Raw genomic sequence first — 27,445 nt, 5'->3', positions numbered from 1 at the left:
TTTAGTTTTGTCTTCTCCCACCTGTTCATCCAGTAATCTTCACCCTCTTCTTTCCACCTTCAGTTTCCCTCCACCACTGCAGACAATAGCATTGTACTATTCCTGTACATACCACTTTCACAACACAGCAAATAGAAGCAAAGTAAAAAAAACTCATGAGAACTGTATGACCTTTCATCAGTTTCTGATCAGTGATAGCATGAGAGTGAAAGTGGTATATGAAGAAAGCACAGTCATGAGCATATGGTGAAAGATTCTCTTGTTCAACAATTTTTATAATTGGTACGGGTGTAAATAGATGGCACAGAAGCAGGCTCTGAAGGCATGGGATACATGTGATCTTGCATCAAATTTAGACAGGGTGGGTGGGGACAGAATAAAGAAACAGTGCACCAGATAAGCCAATTGCTAGAAGCATTCTGCATCACAGACAAAATAAATCAAAGTAATAGCTTATTTTACTTAGCAGCATCAAGCAGTACTCTTAATAGTGGCCTTTATAACAAAAGAAAAAGGGTGCTTTTGACCACTAATTATTTTTAATCAGGTTTTAACTCAAACTAAACAAAACATTAACTTAATATTTTCACCCATACCAGCTATCAAAAGTAATTTAAGCTCTCCATTAGTCTTGATCTACCACAACCACTGGTTTAAAATACCACCCTACTTTACTTCTCACATGCTCTGTTCATATCACAGGACTTCAAGCAAAGAAATTGCCATCATCATGCTAAACACCACCTGCCTAATGGGATGGTCAGATGAACAGTTTCAAAGTACAAGCATAACTTTGATTTTTGTTTTGAAAGTCCTCCACTCCAATATATTTAGCTTATTGTACTGACTTTTTGAAAATATGCTCATGGACTATATGAATTTATTTTTTAAAATAATTAAGCATATGAATGATACGCAAACCCTCCTAACTACAGAATTATTCAATAAAACTGTGTTCATACTCTAAGCAGATATTGGTTCTCTGATATTTTAATTAACACATTTCCAAGACAATCCACCAACACTGTCAGAAACTAACAACAGGCTGTCCAAACCCTGATTAGGACTTTTGGACACAACTGTAATTTAAGCCAGCAGCTCTCCACCTTTCCAGATTACTGTACCCCTTTCAGAAGTCTAATTTGTCTTGCATACCCCCAGGTTTCACCCAACTCAAAAACTACCTTCCCCGTAGCAGTTCTGCAATTTCATATTGGAGTTCCTTCAGAACTCTTGGGTAATATCATGACCCTGGTAATTTATTACAGTTTAATTTAATTTATTCCAAAACCTTCCCTACTGACACCTCAATGTGGGATTAGTCACCTAAAAAGAATGGCTCATGTGGGAATCTCTCTCACTTCCTCTGCAGTGAAGACTAATACAAAGAATTAATTTAGATTCTCCTCAATGGCCTTCTCTTACTTGAGTGCTCCTTTAGCACCTTGATTGTCCAGTGGCCCCACTGATTTTTTGGCAGGCTTCCTGCATCTGATGTACTGCCTTTGCTAGAAGGTCTTCAAATTCTTTTTTGGGCTGCCTAATTACACTTACACTAGACTTGCCAGAGTTTATGCTCCTTTCTATTTTCCTCAGTAGGATTTCACTTCCAATTTTTAAAGGATGTCTTATTGCCTGTAACTGCCTCTTTTACATTGCTGTTGAGCCATGGTGGCATATCTTATGGTTTTATTTTTTTATTTGGGGGTATACATTTAGTTTGAGCATCTATTAGTTATTTTAAATAGTGTCAAGGTGTCTTGCAGGCATTTCACTGTTGTGACTATTCCTTTTAATTTCTGTTTATCTAGCTTTCTCATTTCTGTGTAGTTCCCCTTTTTGAAGTTAGATGCTACTGTGGTGGGTTTCTTTTGTATATTCCCCCTACAAGGATGTTATATTTAATTACATTATGGCCGCTATTACTCAGCGGATCAGTTATATATATATATATAGACCCTGTGCTCCACTTAGGACTTAATCAAGACTTGCCACTCCCCTTTTGGTTTACAGGACTATCAGATCCAAGAAGTAGTCATTTATGGCATCTAGACATTTTATTTCTGCATCCTCTCCTGAGGTGACATATATCCAGTCAATACAGGGATAATCTCCCTGAGCATTTCATCTATAAAATCATAAATCCCCTCCCTAGACAAAAAAACAAAAACATTCCAAGGAATCTGGTTTTTAGAGGTGCAGAGTATCTACAACTTCTGCTGATTTCAGAAAGCAAACTACTGGCAGGCTGAAGAATATCATCAATGTTAGTGTTTGAAAAGAAGCTGAATCACACCTGATAGGGATAAGATTTTCATTTCATAACACAGTGTGACTAATAAAGATGCACTAATAACTCCTTGCTAGTGTGATCACATACCTTTTAATGTTGCTTGTGCCTTTTGTGCCACAATAACAACAAATTGTTCACTTTTAACTGTTTCAAGCAGAAGTTGTCCAAATCAACTTGCATTTATTTCAGATTGTGTTGAGTTGTTGGCTGTCCCTCCTGTGCCCTATAGCAGGAAGCTAGATCTTGTTTCTTGCTTCTTGAAGAAGTAAAGCTTCTAAGATACCAGCTCTGAGAGGAGAAGGTGGGCAGCACTGAGGCTCTATTTATCAGGCTTGAAGCTGTAAGCATCATCGTGCAGATTTTCTATAAACAGAAACACCATGGCTGCAATGGTCAGCTGTTATTTATTAAACTAACTAATTTCTGGAGCATTGTCTGGATCATGCACAATTGTATTTACAACTATCCTAATGTTTTGTGTAATACATTACTTTGTCTGGAATTCTACCTCTTCCCTTTAATACCAGTTTATCATCATAGACATATATCGTTCCAAAGGCATGGCTCTCTGGTGGAGTTTCAACAATCCCTTCCAAAGTAAGATGGTGGACTCCATGAGAATCTAAATAATAACCACCATCATGGAGGTGCCCTGCGAGAAAGCACACCACACACTGATGAGAATGGATGACAGAAAGGGCATCTTTATAATTCCAAGCAAGGCAAACACTCTCTGAAGAACCTGGATGAACTGGAATGTGACCTGCAGTTGGAAAAAAACAAGAATAATGGTAAGAGACATCATTGGTAACAACCACAGTTAAGAGTGTTTTATAAGATCTCCCCATCTGGAAATTGCTTATAGATGCTGGAATCTTAGAGGCTTGGGGTGCAGTGAAACCCATAGAACTTTTCTTTAAATTTGAGGTTTTGCACACAGGTTGTCCAGTCATATGGAATAATGAGAACGCTCTCTATCTCTCAGGTATTTCGAAGGTATCTAGGTACTGAATCCCAGCTGAGTTATGCTCACAAGACCACTGCCTTGGGTCATCAAATCTAAAACTGTGTACTGAAGCTATGTCTACACTACAAATTACTTTCGTATAATTTACATCGCTGAGGGTTGTGAATAATCCAAACCTCTGAATGAGGTAAGTTATACCGACCTAAGCACCAGTGTAGACAGCACTATGTCGGTGGGAGAGCTTCTCACGCCAACACAGCGACCACCTCTTGGAGGCAGGAGTTATTAAGCCGTAGAGCCTCTTCACTGCTGTAAATGATGCAGTGTAGACATAGCCTGAACATGATAATGCCAGCCTCTTGAGGTGCCTACAGCACTCACTGCTGGAAAAACAGTCTGATTTACACTTCTGTTCACAAAGCTCATGTAGTGTAAAATGTTCTCATCACTCTTTACCAGATGTAAAATGGTTGCTAGCTTCAGGGTGGGGCATGCCCTTGCTCCAGTTATGAAGCATCCTCAGTGAGCGTACCTGTTTTTGCTGGGCAGCCAGCTCAGTTGCCATGCCCTGGTTCTGGCTGGGCAGCTGGCTTGGCATACAGCCTAGCTGCATGGCTATGTGGAGGTGTCAACTAAAGCCCAGGGAGAGGAGAGGAAGAGAGCTCCCACTGTGGCTACTGCTGTTCCATGGTCCACAGCAGCTCAGATGTTTTGGTACACAGTGCTTTTCACCGCCCTGGGCACTTGGCTCCAAGAACAAAATCCCTGCCACTTGGATCAAGGAGTTCCGAGATCTAGACACCCTCTAATGCAAAATCTTTCCCTTGCCCAAGTCTCTAATAGTTCCTTCCCCCAAATGCCAGCACCATTGCTCCCCTAACACAGCAACTTCCAATACCTCGCAGTAGCCTACTGCCCCCCACCTAGGACCCCCTCAAATCTGCAACCCCGTTTCTTGCTCCTGTCTATCACAGTCTCCTCCTCCTGTTGTGGAAAAAATGAAATGTATGTTTGAAGGGGAAACTGAATGATTCTAGAATATAACATATTGGTAGGAAAGCCTATGAGTGGGAAAAATTGGAGTACCCCACTGGAGTACGTGCAGCATCCTATCAGTTTATCACTGGGGTTTATTCCCTCACAGATGTCTCAATTCACATGCATTCACACACAAAAAAAGCTGACTTACCCACAACTACGACTTTCTCTTGATTAGTGTCAGAGAATGCAAGAACCTCATTGAACCAATCCAGCTGTGTTTGGCTAAATCCTCCATTGAACTCTACAAATTGTGGTTCAGCAAGTCCTGTAATGAAGAAAGAAGGTCAAGCTCACACACCCCCAAATAGCTGCTTCCCTACCAGCTTTGGTTTTCTATGTACATCTGTGCAGCGTCCTTTCCCTTGACAGGCTCTTATGTATCTTGTGCCTCCAAAAATTCACAGTCTTCATGAGTAAATGGGGGAAAGTGATTTACTAGTAATTTTGCTTTGACAATGCCACGCATACAGGATTCCCACTCTTGCATCACTGCAGCCTAGCAGAACACAGTCCAGAACTTCATGAGTGGTTTTCTGAGCTGGCAGTTGGACACGAGTCCCTTGCTTGTGTTGAATTCCAACTGCCACAGCTTCGTCTAGTAGTGCTGCCAACTTTCTACTTGCACAAAACTGAACACCCTTGCCCCGCCCCCGCTCACTCCATTCCCCCACCCTCATTCACTCGCTCATTTTCACCAGGCTGGCTCAGGGGATTAGGATGTGGGAGGGCGTGAGGACTCCGGCTTGGGGTGTGGGCTCTGGGATGGGGCCAGGAATGAGGGGTTTGGGGTGAAGGAGGGAGCTCTGGGCTGGGAGGTGGAGCCGAAGGGTTCAGAGTATGGGAGGAGGCTCCGGGCTGAGGCAGGGGTTTGGGGTGTGGGAGGGGGTATGGGCCCTGGGCTGGGGGTGTGGGTTCCAGGGTGGGGTCAGAAATGAGGTGCAGAAGGGGGATCAGGGCTAGGGCAGGGGGTGAAGGGTGCAGGCTCCAGGCGGTGCTTACCCCAGGCAGCTCCCTGAAGCAGCGGCATGTTCCCCCTCTGGCTCTTATGCGGAGGTGCGGCCAGGTGGCTCCGCAGGCTGCTCCATCTGCAGGCGCCACCCCCACAACTCCCATTGGCCGTAGTTCCTGGCCAATGGGAGCTGTGGAGCCAGTGCTTGGGGCAGGTGCAGCGCTGGAGCCCCCTGTCTGCCCTACACCTAGGAGCCAAAGGGGGGACATGCTGATATTTCCAGGAGCCGTGCGGAACCACGGCAGGCGGGGAGCCCGCCTTAGCGCTGCTGCACTGCTGACTGGACTTTTAGCAGCCCGGTCAGTGGCCTGGTCTCTTCTCGACCGGGCGTTCCGGTTGAAAACTGTACGCCTGGCAACCATATCATCTAGTACCCTCTACAAGACAGAAGCAAGGGCTCCTCTAAAATTAAAACTAAACAAAAGCATGTGTGTGAATTTTTCAAAAGATAATGGCCATCTTCTGGACCGAAATGACAGCAGCACACCCTTTTAGAACAGACTTGCAAACCCAGGGGAGGTAAGGGTGAATCTGGTGTGATATAGTCAAAGAAGCAGAATTATAGAAGTAATTTGTCTATCTTTAAAGATGCATTACACACAGGATTCCCACTCTTGAACAGTAAAAAGCTCAAGGATGTCTCATGCTAAACTGATAAATATACTGCAGGTAGCAGTAAGAATGGTGGGAGGTTACAGCAAAGAAAAATAAGGCCCAATCAGGAAAGAAACATTACAAAGACAGAGCATACTCCATAGCTGACCTGTAGGCTCTGAAGTGCTAAGAGTGATCCCATGTTCACTTTCAAAGCTAAAGTTAAGTTGTGACAAAGTGAGACTTTTCTGAAATATTTTTATGAACCCTATGTGTGCCTCAGTTTCCCCTACAGTTTGCATGGCTACCCAGTAGGAGGAAAAGGACTAAGTTTGCTCTCAGAGTAGGTTAAGAGACATAGGTGTGTGTGTGTGTTGCCTACCTGTCTGAGCCTGAATGGGCCATTAAAAAGGACTGGCTGAAGCAGACCCCATATCAATGGAAAACCCAATCTCCAGGATACTGGCACCTAGCAACCAATGACTCAGAGGAAGATGGATTTTCCCATCTCTCAGCTGGAAAGCTGCTCAGCTGAGCAAAGATCACAGCTCGAGAACAAAGGACTGGAGAGATGTGGAATAAACGGTTACTTTCTGGAAGAAGTCTGTACTCTCTCATGTGGGAACTGATTAAAGAGGTCAGACTGAGGCTTGGTCTACACTACACATGTAGTAAGCTGCCTTGTGTCGGCCTAGCTGTGGAAGCGTCTTCACGTAAACATGACTCCCGCTGATATAATGCCTCTCTATACCGATTTAATAACATCAGCTCCCTGAGCAATGTAGTCGCGGTCGATGTAATTAGGTTGACAAAATGTAAGTGTAGACACTGCATTGCTTACATCAACTGTTACTAGCTTTCAGGCCCTATCTCAAAATGCCCCCCACTGATAATACAATCGATACAAGCACTCCTGGTGAGAACACACACCTCTGACGTGTGCACACACATAAGCGATTTAATAACTGCAGTGACTGTCTGCCGACGTAAGTTAGGTTGACATAATTTTGTAGTGTAGACATGGCCTGAGAGGGAGAGACAAAGCCTAAACATGGGGTTCACAACAGCTTGGCTGCGCTCTGGGGTAACCAGAACGGGCTATGCCTTAACTTTCATTTCTCTACGTTGACCTAAAGGACTTTTAGATTCTGTAGCCAGGTGACTAATAAATTGTGTTGAAATGACTGCCTGTGTCACTGTAAACTCACTGAGAGCCCTGTGTCCTGAAGGGGACAGTACAAGCCTCCCGCAGGATCTGGTTTGGTTGGATTTGCTGCAGGGACCCATGTAGAGAGACAGGGTTAGCTGGTGCTGAAGGCCCATCCTAGAAGGGCACAGACCTGCCCCTGTGGACTGTTGGTCCTTGGGGCCCGGCCCACTAAAGGGGTCACTCCAGGAGACTGGTTGCAGGCTGAGGCAATAAAAGCTCAATAAATGTATGTAAGAACAATTATGCAACTGTCTGTAAACTGAAAACACACAAGGCTTGTACCAAGATTTTTGCTGCACGATTGTCAGGCAGTATCAGTTGAAAGAGTACCTCTATGACCTTCAAACATTTCCGTGTCTAGAAAGAAATGAGACAGTCTAAGAACAACTGTCAGTTCCAAATCAACATCTAGGTCAGTGGTTCTCCGGGTGAAAAACGCAACAAAATAGTTACTGATAAAAAGTTCTGCCTCTATCATTCATCATAGAAATTCTAGTCCTTGGAGCGTTATTTGAATGAAACAGCTTATTCATATGGCACTGAACATACACTGCCCAGTCAAAGTTTGCTCTGGAAACTGTATTGGTGACCCAAAGACAATGACTCCTAAACACAGGGGTGAGTACAATGGCATATGTCACATTGGACTCTTACCCCAAAGTTTTCCTGACAGAAAAAAGGTAATGATGTCTTAACATACTCAGGAGTGCCTTCGTAAGGATGGCTAACGGACCCAGACCAAGGAGAAAGAAACCACCCATCAGAGAGCTTCCACATATGCGTGTGCTGGGCTCCTGTATTCCTTGCTGGATCAAGCCATACAGTGTTGTATGGAATTCTGTCAGACTGTTCATTAAACTGCACTTCTGCCCTTGCCTCTGCTGTGAAGTTCCAAAACCTTTACAATGCTGAAAGATGTGGATTTGTGTTCATTATGAACTAAAAACCCCATCAAGGTCTCAGAGCATTGAGGGCATGCAGCTGAAAAGTAGTTCAGTTGCTTGGCCACTCCCATAGGTCAGCTTAATTACAGTGTTCATGGGTGTGAATTTTTCAACTCCCTGAGTAATGTAGATGCTGTTTAAGTTGGCACTTCATAGAAATGTCCCTGTTCCAGGGCCGAGTGGATGAGCCCACTTCAAAGAAGATGAATTTCCTTGGAGGTGCTGGAGCTGACATCAGTGAGCTAGATCTTTGGGAAAAGTGCAATGGTCCCAGAATATTAGTGGTCTACAGCAGGGGTCGTCAACCTTTCAGAAGTGGTGTGCCGAGTCTTCATTTATTCACTCTAATTTAAGATTTTGCGTGCCAGTAATACATTTTAACATTTTTAGAGGGTCTCTTTCTGTAAGTCTATAATATATAACTAAACTATTGTTGTATGTAAAGTAAATAAGGTTTTTAAAATGTTTAAGAAGCTTCATTTAAAATTAAATTAAAATGCAGAGCCCCCCGGACCAGTGGCCAGGACCCAGGCACTGAGAGTGCCACTGGTTGCCTACCCCTGGTCTACAGTGCTAAGGCATCTGGTGTTGGAAAAGGTGTTTGTCCCTGAGTGCCTAAAGAAAAATCTTCACCCAGGGTACAGTAGCCACAAAATCTGGCATGTAGGAAGCCTCAGAACAGGCAACATAGAGCTGCTGAATTCTAGCTGGCAGATAGCTCCTGAGCTCTGTCTGGTTTAGGTCCTGTAAGCAGGACCATCTACACTACTCCCCACCAAAAAGTTCCCTGGAACAGACTGGCCTAGTGTTGAAGAAGCAGGGCTAACTACTTTAAAAGGTACAAAGGGGCACCAAACCCCTGTATCCACAAAGCCCAGCCCTGACCTGCCAAATTCACCAGTGAACTGTGCTCCCAAGGCACTGTTTGAATGCAGATTTGTAAACCATATAAATCTATATTATTTCATTCTGCCTTCGAAGACAGCAACTCTAAAGTATAGAAATGGGGTTATTCCAAGAAACATGTTAGGCTTGCAGCCTCTGCATTGTCCTAGACAAAGTCTCACAGTGTAACCAAAACAAGGCATTGATGTTGAGCAGAATAGTTCCGCCCCCACATTAGTCATCAGTTGGTTTGTCAAGGCATGCCTCCAAAGCCCCTCCATGGTCATGTGTTTTAGTATTGATAAGCCCCACAGAAGACAGAGATCAGAAGAAGATATGTGGAAGTGTCTAAAATAAGACTTAGGAAGCACCAGAACAGCACTGGGGGGGGGGAAAAATCTGGCGTGCAGCTTATGTGTGGCACTCTTTTCAATAAGAACCCAGCTAAGAAAGTTGGCATAGAACTTAAAGAAGGGACTTGTGCATAATGGCCAGCACCTCACAGGACAAATCTAAGAGCCAAGAAAGTTCTGACTTTTCTTGCACTAAGAAGTTGATGCCCAAGAGTGGGAATTCTGTGTGTATATTATGCAAAAAGGATCAAGGTCAACGAAGCTCACACTGATTTACCACCTAGTAACATATCTTACATTAATTATAAGTCGTTCTACTATGAAGAGGAATATTATTTGAAGCAGAATTTTGGGAATGCATGATAACCTCTCTCAGGCAGTGCAATACCTGTGGGACTATTCAGATTCTCATTTGGGTTTTTCTCCTTCAGCAGCTTCAAAGAATCCTGATATTTTTGGGTGGATTTATCCCTCCCAAGGATACTTAAATCATAAGCATCAAGTAAAATGAACCGAAATTTTGGAACTGGGCTAAAATGATAAGCATAGTAATGTTCTTCAGCAGTGGCTCCAGGAGAGTCCTGGCCACTGGCAGCAGAGCCAAGGAAGATCTGGTCTTCTAAAGACTTGCTGTTAAGTTCAGATTGTGTTAAATAGTCTCTAGTAAAGTTGTACAATTCATGATTTCCCCATGTGTGATGGATTGGGATTCTAAGCTTTTTAAACTTGTTCATAACTCTTCTCAGAGCACTTTCTGATGTTTTATGTTGGGCATTAAAACCATCAATAATATCCCCAAGCTGCAGCACAAACTCAAGTTGACTGTCTTCCTTATTCCACTCATCAACTGCGCTCTGGAGAAGGTGAAGGCTGTGTCTGTAGTATCTCCTCCGGGACCCCCAGAAGTTATAACCATCCTCTAGATCAGCATACTGAATATCTGCTATGACTCCAAAGGAAAAGCACAGCTCAGAATTCCCTGTCAAGGATCCACGTCTCCAGGTAGGAGTTTCATCCATAACTGTCAACCAGGCTCCCAAAATCTAATTCAGGAAAAAAGAGAGAAGAAAGACTCAGTTCAAACAAAGCTGGGTGCTTTAAAAAAAAAAAAAAAATCAGCTGCAACACCCAGAAGAAACAGAGAAATCTCTCCAAATTCATTTTTATACAGCTAGAGACCTGCAGAACTCTTTGGCATGAGTTGTCACTTCAGAAAAAAGCAGAAGCACTAGGAGCCTGCCACTCTTGAAAAAGGCAAAGGGGGCAGGGGGTTGCACGTTTGTACAGTAATAGTCATGTAATATTCCTTCAATATGTGACATTCCCAGATTAAAAACTATGTTAAACTAGAGTTTGAGTTGAGAGTACATATCAGTAATTTAAGGGTAAAAACATTGTAAGGATGATGTAATTATCCCCAAAATAAGCACTACCAACCCAAGAAATTCAGAGTTAAGGTTGAGCTTAAAAAATAAACCCTGCTTATTAAGAGTGTGGTCCTGGATTAGTTTAAACTGATTTTAAAAGACGTTTAGTCCTCATGGCTGACGAGAAAAGCTTGAAGCTGGAAATCCCAAAGGCTCGAAAACCAGAAGGCAAAAATAATCCAACTTTTATTTTTAAAAATATCATGATTTTTAAGCCAATTTCATGATTTTCTGAGGGCCAATTCATCATTTTTGAACACACAAGTTTCCCAGTACTGTGCTCAGACCTTCTATAAACCAGGGCTGCAGCAGTTGAAGCTAGACATCTAGAAAGGTGCATCATGCAGCCTGAGACCAGCCGTGGAGGGTTTAGTTTGACTGGTTGAGCGGGCTTCTGGCAGAGGCAGGTATGGAGCCCAGTTCTCCAAGACAGTTCTGGAACCACAGTTCCAGCCTCATCCTCCACAGGCTGTACATCGGCTTGGTGCCAGGTATTGCATGGGGCAGGGACAATCTCTAGGAAAGAGCATGGCCTGATGAGAGGTGTGGGTGGTCATCTGGTCTGGACCAAAAAGGAGAGTCTGGGGTTGTCACGGTAACACAAGTCACCATGTTATGATGTCACTTCCACAATCTCTGGCATGATATCATCATATGGAACAGCGACATCACCCTTCAACTGATATTGTTTCTGGTTCTAACCCATTTCCTGAGGAGAAATGTTTTGCCAGGTGCAAGGTTTTCAACTGGAAAGTCCGGCCAAAAAGGGAACCTGACAGCGTCCAGTCAGATGTACTGACTGGACACCAAAAGTCCAGTTACTGCAGGGAGAGGGGAGGTGCCCGGTCATTCACCCCAGCTCTTCCCAGCTGGGGCCACCTCCTACCTGCGGGCAGCTCCTTGTCAGACTGCAGCAGCTCCCCTTCCAGCCCCAGAGCGGAGGGAGCCCAGCTGCGGCATGGAGGGAGGTAGAGACAATCCGGTGCGTGAGGGGGCCCTTAGAGGAAGAGGCAGGAGACGGGCAGGACCTCAGGGGACAGGTTACGAGCCATTAGAGAGGCGACAACCCTCGCCCGGACCCCATTCCTACTTTGGATATCCCCCACCACCGAGCAAGTCCGCAAACTACGAACCTGGCTCCATCCACGCTTGGCCGTTGTCTAGGGTTGCCAGCCCACCATGATTGTCCTGGAGTCGCCAGGAACTAAAGATTAATCTGTAATTGAAGGCTGTCATGTGATGAAAGCTCCAGGAATTGGCAACCCTACAGCCGGTCACCGCTCCCACCTGACGCCCCACGGCCGGGCTGCTGCTTGTGCGCCCGCTGACGGAAACTGAAGGACGCCGGGAACTACGCGGAGAGCGGCGTTAGTTGAGGTAACCCCAGAAGTTGCGCGGGGGAGGGCGGGGTTAGTTGGCGGTGACGCCGGAAGCTGCGCGGAGGGCGGGGTTAGTTGGCGGTGACGCCGGAAGCTGCGGGGGGTTAGTTGGCGGTGACGCCGGTTGCAGGATGGCGGCGGCCCGGCGGGTCTCCCTCGTTTGGGCGCTGGGATTCCACGTTCCGGGACATAGAGGCGGGTGGAGGCGACCGGTGAGGGGAACTTCCGGTCCGGGGAGCCGCGTCCCCTGGGGCCTGGCGGGGTCCTGCTTCCTGCACTGAGCAGCCTGACCCGGCTCGACATTGCCTAGGGGCAGGTCCAGGGCCCAGCCATGTCACAACTGCTCCGCGCCCCGGCGCCCGCCCACTTCCCGGTTCACCAATACGGCCGGGCCCGTCCCGTGCCTGCGCCCCCTCCCTTCCCGGCCGGGCCCGACTCCCGCCTGCGCGCCCCCAGACCCCGAGCAGCCTCGCGCCTTAACCGCCTGGTCATCTCATCTCTCTCTCTGTAGCTGCTCGCTGTCAGCCTTGCTCGCCGCTCATCATGCTGGGATCTCCCGGGTTCCTTGGCGGTGACTCGCCACCTGGCTACTGCACCTCAGGGAGACAAAGCGAAGACGGGCCCCTCGAAGCCCGGGGTAAGGAGGCCACGTTCCCAATGGCGGCCATAGCCATGTCCTTAATCTAAACAAAGAGGGGTTGCGGGCTAAGGCCTGAAACTCCCTCATGTTCCTTGTGTGTAGCAAGAGTTGCCCTGCTCTCCTGGTCAAGGGGGAAGCCAGGGTGGGGAGGGTTCCTCTGTGGCAGCCATAGCCGGAATTTCTCCCCTGTGTTGATAGTCTCTGTGCAGTGGTTGTATTTACAAAACTACCTGGGTTTGGTTTTTGTGGATCGGTTCTTCAAACAGAATTGTGGTTGATCTTAGATACAGGTATTCTGTCATATCGCAAGAGCTGAGTTTTATTTCATAAATACATACTTAGTACTTTCCTATGTTTTACAAAAAAATAGTTGAAGATGGTGAAGTTTAATTTTTATGGAATCTCTCTCCTAGTAGCCAGTTTCCTGGAAGTCCTTGGCACTCACATTTGCGATTGGTGGAGCTTTATTGGCAGGGATGAAATACTTCAAGAAAAAAAAGGATGAAAGTATGTATATGTTACATCATCACCCCAAAACCTTTGTAATTCTCCCTCCAAGCCTTTATAGCTGTGCAGATAAAAAGATCTTGTGGCCATGTTAGCTGTGGTACTGCTATTCTGAAGGGTGACAACTAGGAGAGATTGATATGCTGATTTTAGCAGACTGCCTATCAGTGTGCTAGACACCTCACAAAGACACAGGATGATAGCTCCCTGTCCAAAAGAGATTCTGGTCTAAATATACATGGAATGAGATGGAGCACAAGACTTTTGGCACATTGTCTTTTTTCTGTTCTGGCCTATTTTACCCACTTAGTTTTATTTTCCATTTGCTCTTTGATTGTCAGTTTGTATTTTTACCCTGTGTGTGCATATATACATATTTTATACCATTATCTGTTTTCAGTTTATCCAGTATTTTACTTTTCCTACATTTGTTTTGATTTCTTTTTGCTCTTTTAAAGTCCTCTTTTAAAACTTCTAGTTTAAGTTGTTATATTGCACCTATTATTGTGGTATGTAAGCATTACACAAGATTAGAGTATAAAAGCCCAGAATCATAGAATATCAGGCTTGGAAGGGACCTCAGGAGGTCATCTAGCCCAACCCCCTGCTCAAAGCAGGACCACTCCCCAACTAAATCATCCCAGCCAGGGCTTTGTCAAACCTGACCTTAGAGGTTTTTAAGGAAGGAGATTCCACCACCTCCCTAGGTAACCCATTCCAGTGCTTCACCACCCTCCTAGTGAAAAAGTTTTTTCCTAATATCCAACCTAAATCTCCCCCACTGCAACTTGAGACCGTTACTCCTTGTTCTGTTATCTGATACCACTGAGAACAGTCTAGATCCATCCTCTTTGGACTCCCCTTTCAGGTAATTGAAAGCAGCTATCAAATCCCCCCTCATTCTTCTCTTCTGCAGACTAAACAATCCCAGTTCCCTCAGCCTCTCCTCATAAGTCATGTGCTCCAGCCCCCTAATAATTTTTGTTGCCCTCCGCTGGACTCCTTCCAATTTTTCCACATCCTTCTTGTAGTGTGGACACAGTACTCCAGATGAGGCCTCACCAATGTCAAATAGAGGGGAATGGTCATGTCCCTCGATTTGCTGCCAATGCCCCTACTTATACAGCCCAAAATGCCGTTAGCCTTCTTGGCAACTAGGGCACACTGTTGACTCATATCCAGCTTCTCGTCCACTATAACCCCTAGGTCCTTTTCTGCAGAACTGCTTCCTAGTCATTAGGTCCCTAGACTGTAACAGTGAATGGGATTTTTCCGTCCTAAGTGCAGGACTCTGCACTTGTCCTTATTGACCCTCATCAGGTTTCTTTTGGCCCAATCCTCTAATTTGTCTAGGTCCCTCTGTATCCTATGCCTACCCTCTAGCGTATCCACCACTGCTCCCAGTTTAGTGTCATCTGCAAACTTGCTGAGAGTGCAGTCCATGCCATCTTCCAGATCATTAATGAAGATATTGAACAAAACCGTCCCCAGGACCGACCCTTGGGGCACTCCGCTTGATACCGGCTGCCAACTAGACATGGAGCCATTGATCACTACCCGTTGAGCCCGACCATCTAGCCAGTTTTCTATCCATCTTATAGTCTATTCATCCAGCCCATACTTCTTTAACTTGGCGGCAAGAATACTGTGGGAGACCATATCAAAAGCTTTGCTAAAGTCAAGAAATAACACATCCACTGCTTTCCCCTCATCCACAGACCCAGTTATCTCCTCATAGAAGACAATTAGGTTAGTCAGGCATGACTTGTCCTTGGTGAATCCATGCTGACTGTTCCTGGTCACTTTCCTCTCCTCTAAGTGCTTCAGAATTGATTCCTTGAGAACCTGCTCCATGATTTTTCTAGGGACTGATGTGAGGCTGACTGGCCTGTAGTTCCCCGGATCCTCCTCCTTCCCTTTTTTAAAGATGGGGACTACATTTTCCTTTCCAGTCATCCGGGACCTCACCTGATCACCCTGAGTTTGCAGAGCCATTGGCTATTATCTTTGAAATCACATCCGCCAACTCCTTTAGCACCCTCGGATGCAGCGCATCCGGAACCATGGACTTGTGCTCGTCCAGTTTTTCTAAATAGTCCCGAACCACTTTCTTCACAGAGGGCTGATCACCTCCTCCCCATACTGTGCCACCCAGTGCAGCAGTCTGGGAGCTGACCTTGTTTGTGAAGACAGAGACAAAAAAAGCATTGAGTACATTAGCTCTTTCCACATCCCCTGTCATTAGATTGCCTCCCTCATTCAGTAAGGGGCCCACACTTTCCTTGACTGACTTCTTGTTGCTAACATACCTGAAGAAACCTTTCTTGTTACTCTTAACATCTCTTGCTAGCTGCTACTGCAAGTGTGATTTGGCCTTCCTGATTTCACTCCTGCATGCCTGAGCAATATTTTTATACTCCGCCCTGGTCATTTGTCCAATCTTCCACTTCTTATAAGCTTCTTTTTGCGTTTAAGATCAGCAAGGATTTCACTGTTAAGCCAAGCTGGTCGCCTGCCATATTTACTGTTCTTTTTACACATCGGAATGTTTTTTCCCTGCAGCCTCAATAAGGATTCTTTAAAATACAGCCAGCTCTCCTGGACTCCTTTCCCCCTCATGTTGTTCTCCCAGGGGATCCTGCCCATCAGTTCCCTGAGGGAGTCAAAGTCTGCTTTTCTGAAGTCCATGGTCCGTATTCTGCGGCTCTCCTTTCTTCCTTGTGTCAGAATCCTGAACTCAACCATCTCATGGTCACTGCCTCCCAGGTTGCCCTCCACTTTTGTTTCCCCTACTAATTCTTCCCGGTTTGTGAGCAGCAGGTCTAGAAGAGCTCTGCCCCTAGTTGGTTCTTCCAGCACTTGCACCAGGAAATTGTCCCCTACACTTTCCAAAAACTTCCTGGATGAAAGTGTGTGTATGTCTGTTTCGCCAGGTTATGTGGAAGTATGTGTAAGACTTTTTAAGAGCTTAGATTCCCAATTCTGGTTTTAACCCCTGTATGCTTTTTTTAACCACATACTGTTTAATGCTCTCTTTATAGTGAACACTTACCTAATTCTTGTCTTGATACTGAAACTCAGTTAGACCATGGCAGCACAGCAGTTTCCCTTCCTCCCTTAAGTCTCTAAAAGATGCCTGAATCTTAACTGCAGGCATCCCATCTCAATTCATGTTTCCTGACTTCAGCATATGAGCTTCAGTGCCATCTTGATGATAAGCTCCTTTTGGAGCACAGTAGGATATCGTTTATATGGAAAATATCACAATGTAAAACTGTTCTGTTTACTGTAAAGTTGTCTTGTCCATGTTGGGCTTATATTTTGCAGTGGGCTTTGAAATTCAAGGTGTTACATTACTGTTGTCCTACTAGACCTATTTGCCTTTGAGAGCCTTATGACTCAAACTGTCTTTGGTTTCTGGGATCTTTTGTCCTCTCCTGTGTGACACAGCTGGTAGTAACCTCCCATTGCTGTCTGGTTTCAGTGCTGGAGAAGGAGCAGAAGCGGGCTCTTGGGAAGCCATTGCTGGGAGGCCCTTTCTCACTTGTGGATCACCAGGGACAGCCCAAGACCAACAAGGACTTCCTGGGCCAGTGGGTGTTAATCTACTTCGGCTTCACGCACTGCCCTGATATCTGTCCAGAGGAACTGGAGAAAATGATTCTAGCGGTGGATGAAATTGGTAAATGAATCCAGTCAGAATCCTAACTCTACTTAAAATAGGCTGTACTTCATGTAGTGAAATACTACAGTGCTTCTCCCAGCTTACTAAATGGCAATGGGACCAGCTCCTTGATGTATGTGAAAATTTCAGCCTTTTTAGGCTGTGTCTCTGCATTGCTTCACATTAGATGCAAAGTTATAGAAAACAAGGTCAAACTGGGCCTCATGCTTTGATCTTGGGAGAAGCCTCATATAAGGCATGCTCTGAGTCAGTGTTGGGTTCCTATAGTTTTTTGTACTTGGCACTACCCTTTGGGATGTGGTATTGTCCTGCTAGAAGAGGGTTTTCTTGGTTAATGAAATACAGTAGTGACTGCTAACCAAGAGCAGCTTCTTGATTAAAGAAAGGCTGGATCTAATCTGGAGAACAGATCTCTCTCAAGATAGAGCTTTGTCCACATTAGAAAAATCTTCCCATTCATCCCTATCATTCTGTTGAAAAACACCTTATATCCACGTGCAAAAATGCCGGGGAAGCAGCAATCAGTGTAACTTACCCCAACATCTTATGGGGCAATATCCGGGAGCCCCTGAATTGGCTGTACACATGCCTGTATGGTGCTGCAGCCCCCATTGTTCGGGTGAGGTGGCCCCTATAGAACTCTCATGACTCTCACAAATATTCCTGTTACAATTTTACCAATAACATTCATTTAAGAGGAGGTACTGTCAATAGGTGAAAGGTCCTGTGGCAAAGATTTTCGCTCTGCAGGACAGGGATTATTTCCAATACTCTGCATGCTCAAAACTTCCTTTCAGACAAAAAGGTTCTGCGATGGATGCTCTCTTTTTTACAGTCTTTAATATTTCTTGGGTACAGAAGAAGTCTAGCAGAATGTTTAAAATCCTAGCTACTTGCCCCTGTGTGGCACTCCCAGCACCAATGAAGTTGAGCCACTTGATAGGGTGTGATTGTAGATGGCAGGCTGAGCGAGGTCCACATCTGCTTCTTGAGGAGGGAGATTTGGGCCCTCCAGCAGCACCTTGAATAAAGGAGGAAAAGCATGGATAGTAACTACTGGCAGGATGGAGCCTTTCCTAGCAGGAAAGAAACTAATGTGCTCTGGTCAAAGGGGTGAGGGAAGGAGGCGGGCAGAAAGGTGAGTCCAGCTCTGTTGTGACAATGGGGATGGCTGAAAGATGGCCTCTGGGCCAGGTGGGTTGTAGGTTCTGTTGACGATGGGTTCTGTAAGCTTCTCCAGAAGCAAACCTAATATGTTAAGGAGAAGCAGATAACCCTTTCCCCTCTAGGAATGTGCAATGTTGCAGCAGCAAGTAGCTTTTGCTGCTACTTGTACTACTGCTGCAGGAGGAGCCTTCCCTCATGTCTCAGTGATGTGGCATTGCTCCCTCGGAAGGAGGCGGTAGCAGGATAGATGGTGAAATGGAAAATACCATCTCCTTTCAACAGGGAGAAGTGGTTATTATTTCTCAAGCTGCCTGATCTTGGTTATAATCTGCATTCCTTGCACCTCAATTGGCCTATCAGCCCTGGTAAATAGAGGTAGGATCGCCACCTGAGAAGGGACCCCCAGGGCAGACACAAGGGTTTGGAGAACTCCATTTTATCTCATTGCACTTGCTCCCTGGCCTTTAAAAAAGTTCATTAGATGTTATTTAACCTGCCCAATATCATTCCAAAGTGGTCATCATTTCAGTCTGTGCCAAAAAGGGCCCCTTATACTCACGGTGTATTATGAGTTTGGCTATAGCCTCCTTATGTGGGAGATGAGCTGTGGCATTGGGCCTGCTGAGACCAATATTAACTGTTAATCTTTGTGGTGACAGACAAGATCCCATCTCTGCCAAATGTGACCCCACTCTTCATTACCATCGACCCAGAGAGGGACACTGGAGAAGCCGTTGCCAGATACGTTAAAGGTACCATTTGCCTTTCTCTTCCTTGCACTGTGTAGCTGTTCTGTACTCGTTGCTTTCTTTTGTGATTAAAATGATGGCTGGGCTCTACCAAAGCTGGTTCTGGGTGGCAGGAACCTTAGCATGGCTAATGTGTTGCATTTCTGTTTAGAGTTTTCTCCCAAACTGATTGGACTGACTGGTACCAAAGAGCAGATTGAGCAGGTGTCCAGAGCCTATCGTGTGTATTACAGCTCCGGCCCCAAGGATGAAGACAATGACTACATAGTAAGTAAAAGCAGGGCCTGTGCCCGAGTGCTCTATTATTCACAGATTCATTCACTGATTTTAAAGCCAGAAGAGATCATTCTGATAATCTAATCTAAGATCCTGCATAACAAATGCCTATTTATATTTATCACTACTACTAAATCTTTACATTAGGGGAATTAACCCCAAAGACCTAAACTGGGACCAAGGCACCATTATGCTGGATATGGTACAAACACAGATAATGGGTATGTATACACAGCAAAGAAAAACCCACGGCTGGCCCATGCCAGCCAACTCAGGCTTGCAGGGCTTGGGCTGCAGGGCTATTTCATTGCTGTGTAGATTAGGACCCTGCAGGGTGGGTGGGTCTCAGAGAGCCCAAGCCTGGAAGTCTGCACAGCAGTGAAACAGCCCTGCAGCCTAAGTCCCATGAATCTGAGTCAGCTGGCACGGGCCAGCTGTGTTTTTTTCTTTGCTGTGTAGACTTACCCAAAGAGGCATTTTCTGCTCCAGTGAGCTCATGTTCTAAAGGAGGCACACAAACGGTGGGCATGGGGAATAACATACAACTCATGGTTATGAATTTACATGAATTTTATTCCAAGTTGTATTGTTTTGGTCTCGCTTTTAAGTGGAAGTGGAGGTAGGGTGAGGGGGAATGGCAGGAATTGGGAATTAAAGGAGTAGGAAGAGGGATGGTCAGCTCATCACTGCCTAGCTATGATCAACTGGCAGGGTTTTGTAGATGGAGGTGGGATTTGAAGGAAGATAAATCAGTGTCTACAGTCAATAGGAGACTTTCTCCCATGCTGCAATTTACACATGCAGAAAATGTGGAGCTGTTTAAGGATCGGTGCACAGTAAAGCCTGGGATCGTTGGCATTGTGAAGGGGAGGATTAACACCACAAGTGACTAAATTAGGTAGGTGGGGCAGGGTAGTACTGTGAAAGATCTTAGAGGTGAAGACAAAATTCTTGTGTTTGTGGAAGTATGGGGAACCAATGTTGGACTCAGCAAGGGGTGAGGTAGTTCAAGTGATGAGCCAGGAAGAAGAGTTTTGCAAAAGTGTTTTGAATGGATTTGAGGCATGTGAGATTACAGTAGTCAAGACCAGAGAAGAGGAGATTATAGTAGTCAAGATACTAAATAAGGGCTTGGATGAGTTTCATCAATATTGGCAAAGGGAGAAGGGTGGATCTAAGGGATGTATGGGAAGAATAAGCAAGCTTTAGAGATGGCCTGAATACAGAGAAGTCAAAGACGACACCCAGGTTATAGGCCTGAGTAACTTGGAGGAAGGTGGTGTTGTCCTCAGTTGTACTGAGATATGGGATTGAAAGGAGGCGGAGAGCTTCCCCACCGAGAGGTAGATGATTTAAGGTTGTGCTTGCAGATAAGAGCATGTAGAGCAGAGGTGGGCAAACTACTGCCCGCAGACCACATCTGGCCTGTGGGACTGTCCTGCCCGGCCCTTGAGCCTCTGGCTGGGGAGGCTAGCCCCCGGCCCCTCCCCCGCAGCCTCAGCTCACCGTGCCGCCAGCGCTGTGGGGGATGGGGCTGCGAGCTGGTGCGGGGCAGTGCAGCTGTGAGAGCTGCCGGGTGTAGTGCATTAAATTGCTCCCCATAGGAATGTGCTACTTATGGAGCACCAGGACTGGCAGCCGTAAGTAGTATACCATAAGTAGCATATTCCTATGGGGAGCAATTTAATACACTACACCCCGGCCCTCCATACAGTTTAAATTCTAAATAAATTAATGGAGATATCTTATCTCCTAGAACTGGAAGGGACCTTGAAAGGTCCAGCCCCCTGCCTTCACTAGCAGGATCAAGTACTGATTTTGCCCCAGATCCCTAAGTGGCCCCCTCAAGGATTGAACTCACAACCCTGGGTTTAGCAGGCCAATACTCAAACCACTGAACTATCCCTCCTGCCCAGTTTCAGACCTTGATGTCGCCCCCAGGCCGAAAAGTTTGCTCACCCCTGATGAAGAGGCAGTGAGAGAAGAGTGGGCCAAGTACAATGACTGGGGGTGAGGGGATGCACTGAATGAGATACTGAAGGAGTGATCAGAGAAGTAGGAGGGAAACCATGAGAAGATGGTGCGAGTGCAGAGCTGGATTTCAAGAAATAGGAAGTGTTGTCAGTAGCCAAGAGGAGGAGGGAGTAGTAGCCGCGAGACCTGACCAGGATGAAGTCACTAGGGGTATGTCTACACAGCAATGCAAGGCTATGCAGGGGTTCTCAAACCTCATTGCACCGCAACCCCCTTCTGACAACAAAAGCTACTACATGACCCCGGGATGGCTTTGGTCCTGGGCCCCAGCAAATCTGACACCAACCCTAGTGACCCCATTAAAACAGGGTTGCAGCCCACTTTGGGTGCCTGATGCATAATTTAAGAACCACTGGGTTAGTGGGACTTGAGTCAGCTGAACTGTGTCAGGGAACCCTGGGCTTGAGCATCTACACTGCATTTTAACCCTAGGTTAAGGATTTTCCAGCCTGTGTTCAAACCTAGGGCTCTGGAATCCACACTGCAGTGCACAGACCTGAGTCAAAGTAACCCTAACCCAGAGTGCTTAGCATCTGCCCCCTCCTACCCCCCCCCCCCCCCCCCCCCGGTCGGCACTTGAGCATGTGTTGCACAGTGGGAAAACATTAGTGCCCACCCTTTTTCCTAACTGACGGTGCTGTTGATGGGACTTGGGTCAATAAGGAGTACATAAACTGCATAATTAGTTCCTTTGGTGGCTGTGTCAGTAGAAAGCTTTATACTGAACTCTACCATCTAATTTGAGAATTGGGCTCTCTCCCTCTACGCTGAGTCACATTGGCAGGAAAATGCCCATGTGCACCTGTTCTGAGGATAATTAGGACATCAGTCTCCAGGGCTGCCAAACTATTAAAATGAAACTTTGCAACTTTTAATTTTTAAAATGGGCTGTTCAATGAAAGTGTTTTTGGTTAGTTGGCTATGAAGGGTATCCCCAGGACTTGGGGTGTACTGTGCTCCAGCACTCCCCAGGAATCGCTTATCCCTGCCCCAGCCGTACCCCCGGGAGGCAGGGATAAGGGATCCCTGGGAGGCTGTGGGGAAGTTTTGGGGTTGGCTCCCACTCACCACCTTACAGTGCACACTGGCTAGGCTTCTCTGAACACGCAGCCCACGTGAGGGCAGGAGGGCCCGGGAGCAAGAGACAGAGAGCAGAGCGGGACCAAGCGGCTGCCCTGCAGGGAGCAGGAGCAGTTGAGGTGTTAGAGGTCATCCCTTCTATCACCATGCTGAGCCAGGAGCCCTGCTGCTCCCCCTCCCTGCACGGCAGCTGCTTAGTCCCCTTTCTGCTCTCTGCCCCTCCCTGCCCTGGGGCTGCATGTGCAGGGGTGCCCGGGCAGTGTGCACCAAAATCTGGCTCTGCTCTTGTCACCAGGAAGCAGCTCTCTTTGCAAAAAGCTTGTTTTGATCAGTTTCCATTGAAAACTCTGCAAGATCTCTGGTAGTGTGTGTGCAGACTGGTGGTGGTCAGCAGACAATGGGTTAACACTGATCTGAGCTGCTGGGTGCAAGCTGTTTGCAAAAGGAGATGTGGCTTCTGTTTGCAATAGAGTGCAATAGACAGCACCACAGATTGTGGGCATAGAGAGGACTAAGGAAGTTGCCCCAAGGAACTCTGGGATACATCTGGAAGACTTCTGGGGCTGTGTGCACACAGAAAAGCAATAAGGCTCGGACCCTAGATCCCAGCTTAACACTGGCTTGGACCCTGCAGTTCTGCAAAGTCCTGGGACCTCAGGTTTGAGCCCTGGGTTAACACAATTGGTGTGTGGACGCAAGGGGCATTAGGCTTGAGCTTAGGCTAAAGCCTAGGCTTACATTCTGTGTGGACATATGCTAGATACCTGGGCGAGAGCAATTTTAAAGAGCTCTTCTTCAGGTCTGTAAGGTAGCAGAGGGATGTCTGCACTGCAGTGTAAGCCCAGGGTTAGTAGAAATTGAGTCAGCTGACCTGTGTTAGGAAACCCTGGACTTGAGCATCTACATTTTTTTTAACCCTACCTGAAGATTGTTTTCTAACCCATGCTCGAACCTATGGCTCTGGAGTCCACACTGCAGCGTGCAGACCCAAGTCAAAGTAACCATATACGAGTCCCTAGAAGCACCATTCTCTCCCCACGACCCTGCTCAAATGTGGCTGCTCTAGCCCCAGGACTGGGAAAACTTTACTGCCTGCCTTGCAAGTTACAGGTAGTTTGAAGCAGCTTGTTTTGCAAAAAGCTTGATCAGTTTGCTCTCCATTGCAAACCCAGGAAGCTCTCATGATAGTGTGCTTGCAGATCGGTGATCGGAAGAAAATGGGTTGATGCTCCCCTGAGCTGCTGCCCTTTGCAAAGGGTCAGTGGCTTCCGTTTTCAATAGAGTGGATTGCAGATTGTTGGGATAGAGAGGGCTAAGGAAGTTGTCCCATGGAATTGTCATGAATTTAAGTTCCCAGGCTCATCTTTTGAAGGTACTGAAAGATCCAATATGGAGTAATCACTTTGTGAAAAGTGTCTGCCCATGGGTGATGTGGTGGTTTTGTCTTATAGCTTTTTTTTGTGTAAGTTCATTCTAGAGTGTAATGATTGGCTGGTTTCACCCACACTTCAAACCCTTCATGCATAACAGCCTAACCCCCAATTATCCACTTCATTTCAAGTTACGTGGCCTCCTGCTTAACAATCTGTCCCAACTTGTGTGTAGCTCAGATACTCTTCTTCCTTCCCCAGACTCAAAGAGCTCAGTGAAGCTCAGAAGCTTGCAACTTCCACCAACAGAAGTTGGTCCAATAAAAGATACTGCATCACACACCTTCTGTCTCTAATATCCTGCAATTAACATGGCTCCAACACTGCGTACACTTTTCATTGTTAACACTGAAGCAGTTTTGTTTTGAAGTTTCAAAGATTTTATGCAGCTATGAGAAGTTTTTAATAAAAATACAATTTGTCTGTGATGCTGCTAACACTTATGTGCACGTCTAACTTCAAGCACATGAGTAGCCCCACTGAAGTCAGTGGAGTTGTTCATGTAAATCAAATTAGGTACCCTCGTAAGTGTTTGCAGGATCACGGCCTTAGTTTTCAATTCTACTTTTGCCCATAGCAATCTTGTAAAGCTCAGAGAAGAGACCCTACCAGGAGAGTGCTATTTAAACATTTATAACTGAGTTAATTATACATTTAAGTTTTAAATTGCAATAGCACATATTTTAAAAAGACTTTTTTTGTAAAATCTCAGTCTGATTTACATGAGTGAACTTTAAAAAACAACAACAAAAAAAAAACATTTTATATTGCCTTGATTTAAACCTTTCCACCCTGCTTGAAAGGCAGCTGAAGCTTCTTTGAATGCTAGCACAGTGTAGCCAGCAGAGGGAGCCCCATAGCTGGGTACTTATGCCTTTCCCAGTACACACAAGGCCTTCTCTCCATAGCTCACTTTTCTCAGTAATGTTAGTGAGAGCAATATCTGCTCTGAGAGTGAATTTGGTTTATTGCAGCGTCCCCACACCATATCCCTTTCTTTTACATCAGGCGAAGGTCTGGATCCGAGTGCCTGTCTCACTGCAGGAGCCGGGGTTGTAGGACAGCAAGGAGTGAGAGGGTCTCGCAAACATTGAGCTCTGAGATGTTAGGCCGGCAGGAGCAGGAAGAACTTCTCTTAATCCGGGCATCAGAAGAGCTGGGAGGAGGGAAAAGTTAGGGGGAAAACAGGTCAAGCCTCATTTTCTCATTCCATCTTGTCCTCTGTACTTACCCTGCTTGAAGACTGGAACGGGGGAAGCTGCCTACAGCTCCTGCAAGGCTCTCCTACTTGCAGTGCTTCTTCACCCTATCTGTTTACAGCTTGTTCTCGAATTTCCTCCTGCTTGGCCCATTTCTAGTCTGTAACTAGAGTCTGTTCTTCTTGGTAAATCTCCAGTCAGAGATAATCGGATTGAAAGGCTAATCAGGGCACTAACCCTTACTGCCCTCTGAGTGACGCTCAGGACCTGCAGCACAAATTTGCTCTCTGCTGTCTTACAGGTGGATCACACAATTATCATGTACCTCATTGGGCCAGATGGAGGCTTTGTGGACTACTATGGCCAGAACAAGAAGAATTCTGAGATTGCCACTTCTATTGCTGCACACATGAGACAGTATAAGCCCAGCTAAAATACAAGATCTGCAAAGAACGGTGCAAAGTCAAACTGTAAGGCAGGCTCCAATAGGACTGACATGTCTTTGCTTTCAACTGCACTGAACTTATAAGACTGTGTCCTTATTTCACATATTTCCTCTCCATATAAGAAAGGTACATTGTGTTTATTTCTGTGAAATGTAGCTGCTTATCAGAAATTTGTACATAACCTTTCCCATTGGGTGTATTTGGCAGCAATAACCATACTGCAGAATAAGGAACTCGTTTGAGACGCTTATGGAACATGGGAGCAAAGAATTTAAAATTTTTACAAAACTATTTTTGTTGGTGAAGGTACCTCTACATCAGTTATGCGCTCACTTTTGGGAAGAGATAAGTGAGAACTACTCTCTGCAGGAAAGGCTGTTCTCTGATGTGAGTTGCGGAGACTTTGGCATCCCAAAGGGCTCTCTCTCCCCCCCACCCCTTTCCTGCAGTGCCTTTCGCTCTTGTACAGACACGTGTAATGTTCTGTCTACAGTAATGAGCCTTAATAGCACTCCTACCCTGTGGCTTACTGGAGAGCACTCAAGGCACATCCTCTTCCACTTGTGGGATGAGCCCTGTACAATGACTGAGTATCTTTGGGCTCAAGCCCAGGGATGCAGCATCACTTCCAGGCAAGGTTTCCAATGTCCTAATGTAGAATGGTGTTACTCTTACTAGTAATGAAATAGGTTATGAGTTGGGGATGGACTTTCTTCTGGTGTAACCAGCCGCCTGCAGCTTTTTAGTCTGACAGTTATGAAGCACTGAATAATGGAGTGGAGGAATGATCAGCGATTGGTATATGTGCCCAAGGCTATTGATCAGGTAAAATGTGTGCAATGCTCTGATTGTAAAATAAAGGAATGACTCTTATGTTGCATGCAGTTGATTTTTGTGGACCTCACAGCGGCTATCAAATCTGAATACCACCTTCAAAGGGAGCAGTGTGAGTGTTGCATATATCCAGTGCAGCACACTGAGCACAGAGAATGCAACGACTTCTCACCGTGCTTTGACAGTTGCCTTGAATAGGCTAAAATCCATATTTAAATGGGAATGTGAACAGTCCTGGTCAGAAGTGCACAGTGTAGCCTTATGGGTAGTAGAGTGGCAATGTGTTCCTTGTCACTGGCACATTCACAGCAGAGAGGCTTCTCAGCGTGGCAGTCTAAAGCTGTCTTGTACAGTTACTGTGTTTTAAAGAACCTGAGAACTATTTGCCAAGCCTTATCAAGATTTGTGTATGATCCAGCCAACTGCTCTGAGGAGAGCTTCAATCCTTAGCAAAATAACACAAACTAAAACTTTATCAATGACAATTAAAGATTCTTCAGGCCTTAAATCAGAAGTTAAGGGAAGCGGCAAAGAGTCCTGTGGCACCTTATAAACTAACAGACATATTGAAGCATGAGCTTTCGTGGGTGAATACCGACTTCGTCAGCTGCATCCCACGAAAGCTCATGCTCCAATACGTCTGTTAGTCTATAAGGTGCCACAGGACTCTTCGCTGCTTTTACAGATCCAGACTAACACGGCAACCCCTCTGAAGTTAAGGGAAGAGTCTCCTGTATTCCTTGCTACTTTGACATCCCCTACAATGTTGTCAATAACACTCTTCAGCACTCCACAGGGCCTTAATGGTGGCCTCATACAGTCCTTGCATGATGACAGGTTTCAGAGGGGTAGCCATGTTAGTCTGTATCAGAAAAAACAATGAGGAATCCTTGTGGTACCTTAGAGACTAACAAATTTATTTGGACATAAGCTTTTGTGGGCTATAACCCACTTCCTCAGATGCATGGAGTGGAAAATACAGGAGGCAGGTATAAATACACAGCACATGAAAAGATGGGAGTTACCTTACCAAGTGTGTGTGTGGGGGGTCAGTGCTAACGAGGCCAATTCAATTAGGGTAGATGTGGCCTATTTCCAACAGTAGACAAGAAGGGGTGAATATCAATAGAGGGGAAATTACTTTTTGTAGTGACCCAGCCACTCCCAGTCTTTATTCAGGCCTAATTTGATGGTGTTAAGTTTGCACATTAATTCCAGTTCTGCAGTTTCTCGTTGAAGGCTGTTTTTTAAGGGTTTTTTTTTTTGTTCAACAAATCTTTTTTTAATCTTCAACAA

General features: G+C 45.8%; 2 protein-coding genes and 1 long non-coding RNA gene across 3 annotated transcripts; 2 read left to right on the top strand and 1 right to left on the bottom strand.

Moving 5' to 3' along the window:
- Window positions 1–244: 244 nt before the first annotated feature.
- ADPRM (ADP-ribose/CDP-alcohol diphosphatase, manganese dependent) lies at window positions 245–12,091 on the bottom strand. The gene is made up of 4 exons (XM_005305118.4): window positions 11,857–12,091; window positions 9,685–10,339; window positions 4,450–4,566; window positions 245–3,056 (listed from the first exon to the last, which is right to left on the bottom strand). The coding sequence occupies exons 2-4, from the start codon at window positions 10,313–10,315 to the stop codon at window positions 2,761–2,763; spliced, it is 1,044 nt and encodes a 347-aa protein (XP_005305175.1). The 5' UTR covers window positions 10,316–10,339; window positions 11,857–12,091; the 3' UTR covers window positions 245–2,760.
- On the top strand, window positions 2,949–4,732 carry LOC135974764 (uncharacterized). Its single transcript, XR_010591848.1, has 2 exons — window positions 2,949–3,084; window positions 3,279–4,732. It is a non-coding gene; the product is annotated as an uncharacterized LOC135974764 (long non-coding RNA).
- A 91-nt stretch (window positions 12,092–12,182) lies between the features above and the next one.
- LOC101937497 (protein SCO1 homolog, mitochondrial) lies at window positions 12,183–26,188 on the top strand. Its single transcript, XM_005305113.5, has 7 exons — window positions 12,183–12,314; window positions 12,614–12,739; window positions 13,159–13,249; window positions 16,734–16,931; window positions 18,761–18,853; window positions 19,002–19,117; window positions 25,171–26,188. The coding sequence occupies exons 1-7, from the start codon at window positions 12,234–12,236 to the stop codon at window positions 25,300–25,302; spliced, it is 837 nt and encodes a 278-aa protein (XP_005305170.1). The 5' UTR covers window positions 12,183–12,233; the 3' UTR covers window positions 25,303–26,188.
- The last annotated feature ends 1,257 nt before the right edge of the window (window positions 26,189–27,445 follow it).

The sequence above is a fragment of the Chrysemys picta genome, chromosome 12 (assembly GCF_011386835.1).
Source record: "Chrysemys picta bellii isolate R12L10 chromosome 12, ASM1138683v2, whole genome shotgun sequence".
Lineage (NCBI taxonomy): Eukaryota > Metazoa > Chordata > Testudines > Emydidae > Chrysemys > Chrysemys picta.
Note: the sequence above shows the minus strand (reverse complement) of the source record. Positions and strands in the feature narration are given on the sequence as shown.

Bases quoted from the DNA above. Each gene is read 5' to 3' on its own strand.
- ADPRM (XM_005305118.4), bottom strand. From the start codon at position 10,315: ATGGATGAAACTCCTACCTGGAGACGTGGATCCTTGACAGGGAATTCT. The intron at 4,567-9,684 runs GTATTGCACTGC...TCTTCATTACAG, and splicing joins GAATCTGAATAGTCCCACAG to GACTTGCTGAACCACAATTT. The intron at 3,057-4,449 runs GTAAGTCAGCTT...TTCCAACTGCAG, and splicing joins AGAGAAAGTCGTAGTTGTGG to GTCACATTCCAGTTCATCCA.
- LOC101937497 (XM_005305113.5), top strand. From the start codon at position 12,234: ATGGCGGCGGCCCGGCGGGTCTCCCTCGTTTGGGCGCTGGGATTCCAC. The intron at 12,315-12,613 runs GTGAGGGGAACT...CTCTCTCTGTAG, and splicing joins GAGGCGGGTGGAGGCGACCG to CTGCTCGCTGTCAGCCTTGC. The intron at 19,118-25,170 runs GTAAGTAAAAGC...GCTGTCTTACAG, and splicing joins ATGAAGACAATGACTACATA to GTGGATCACACAATTATCAT.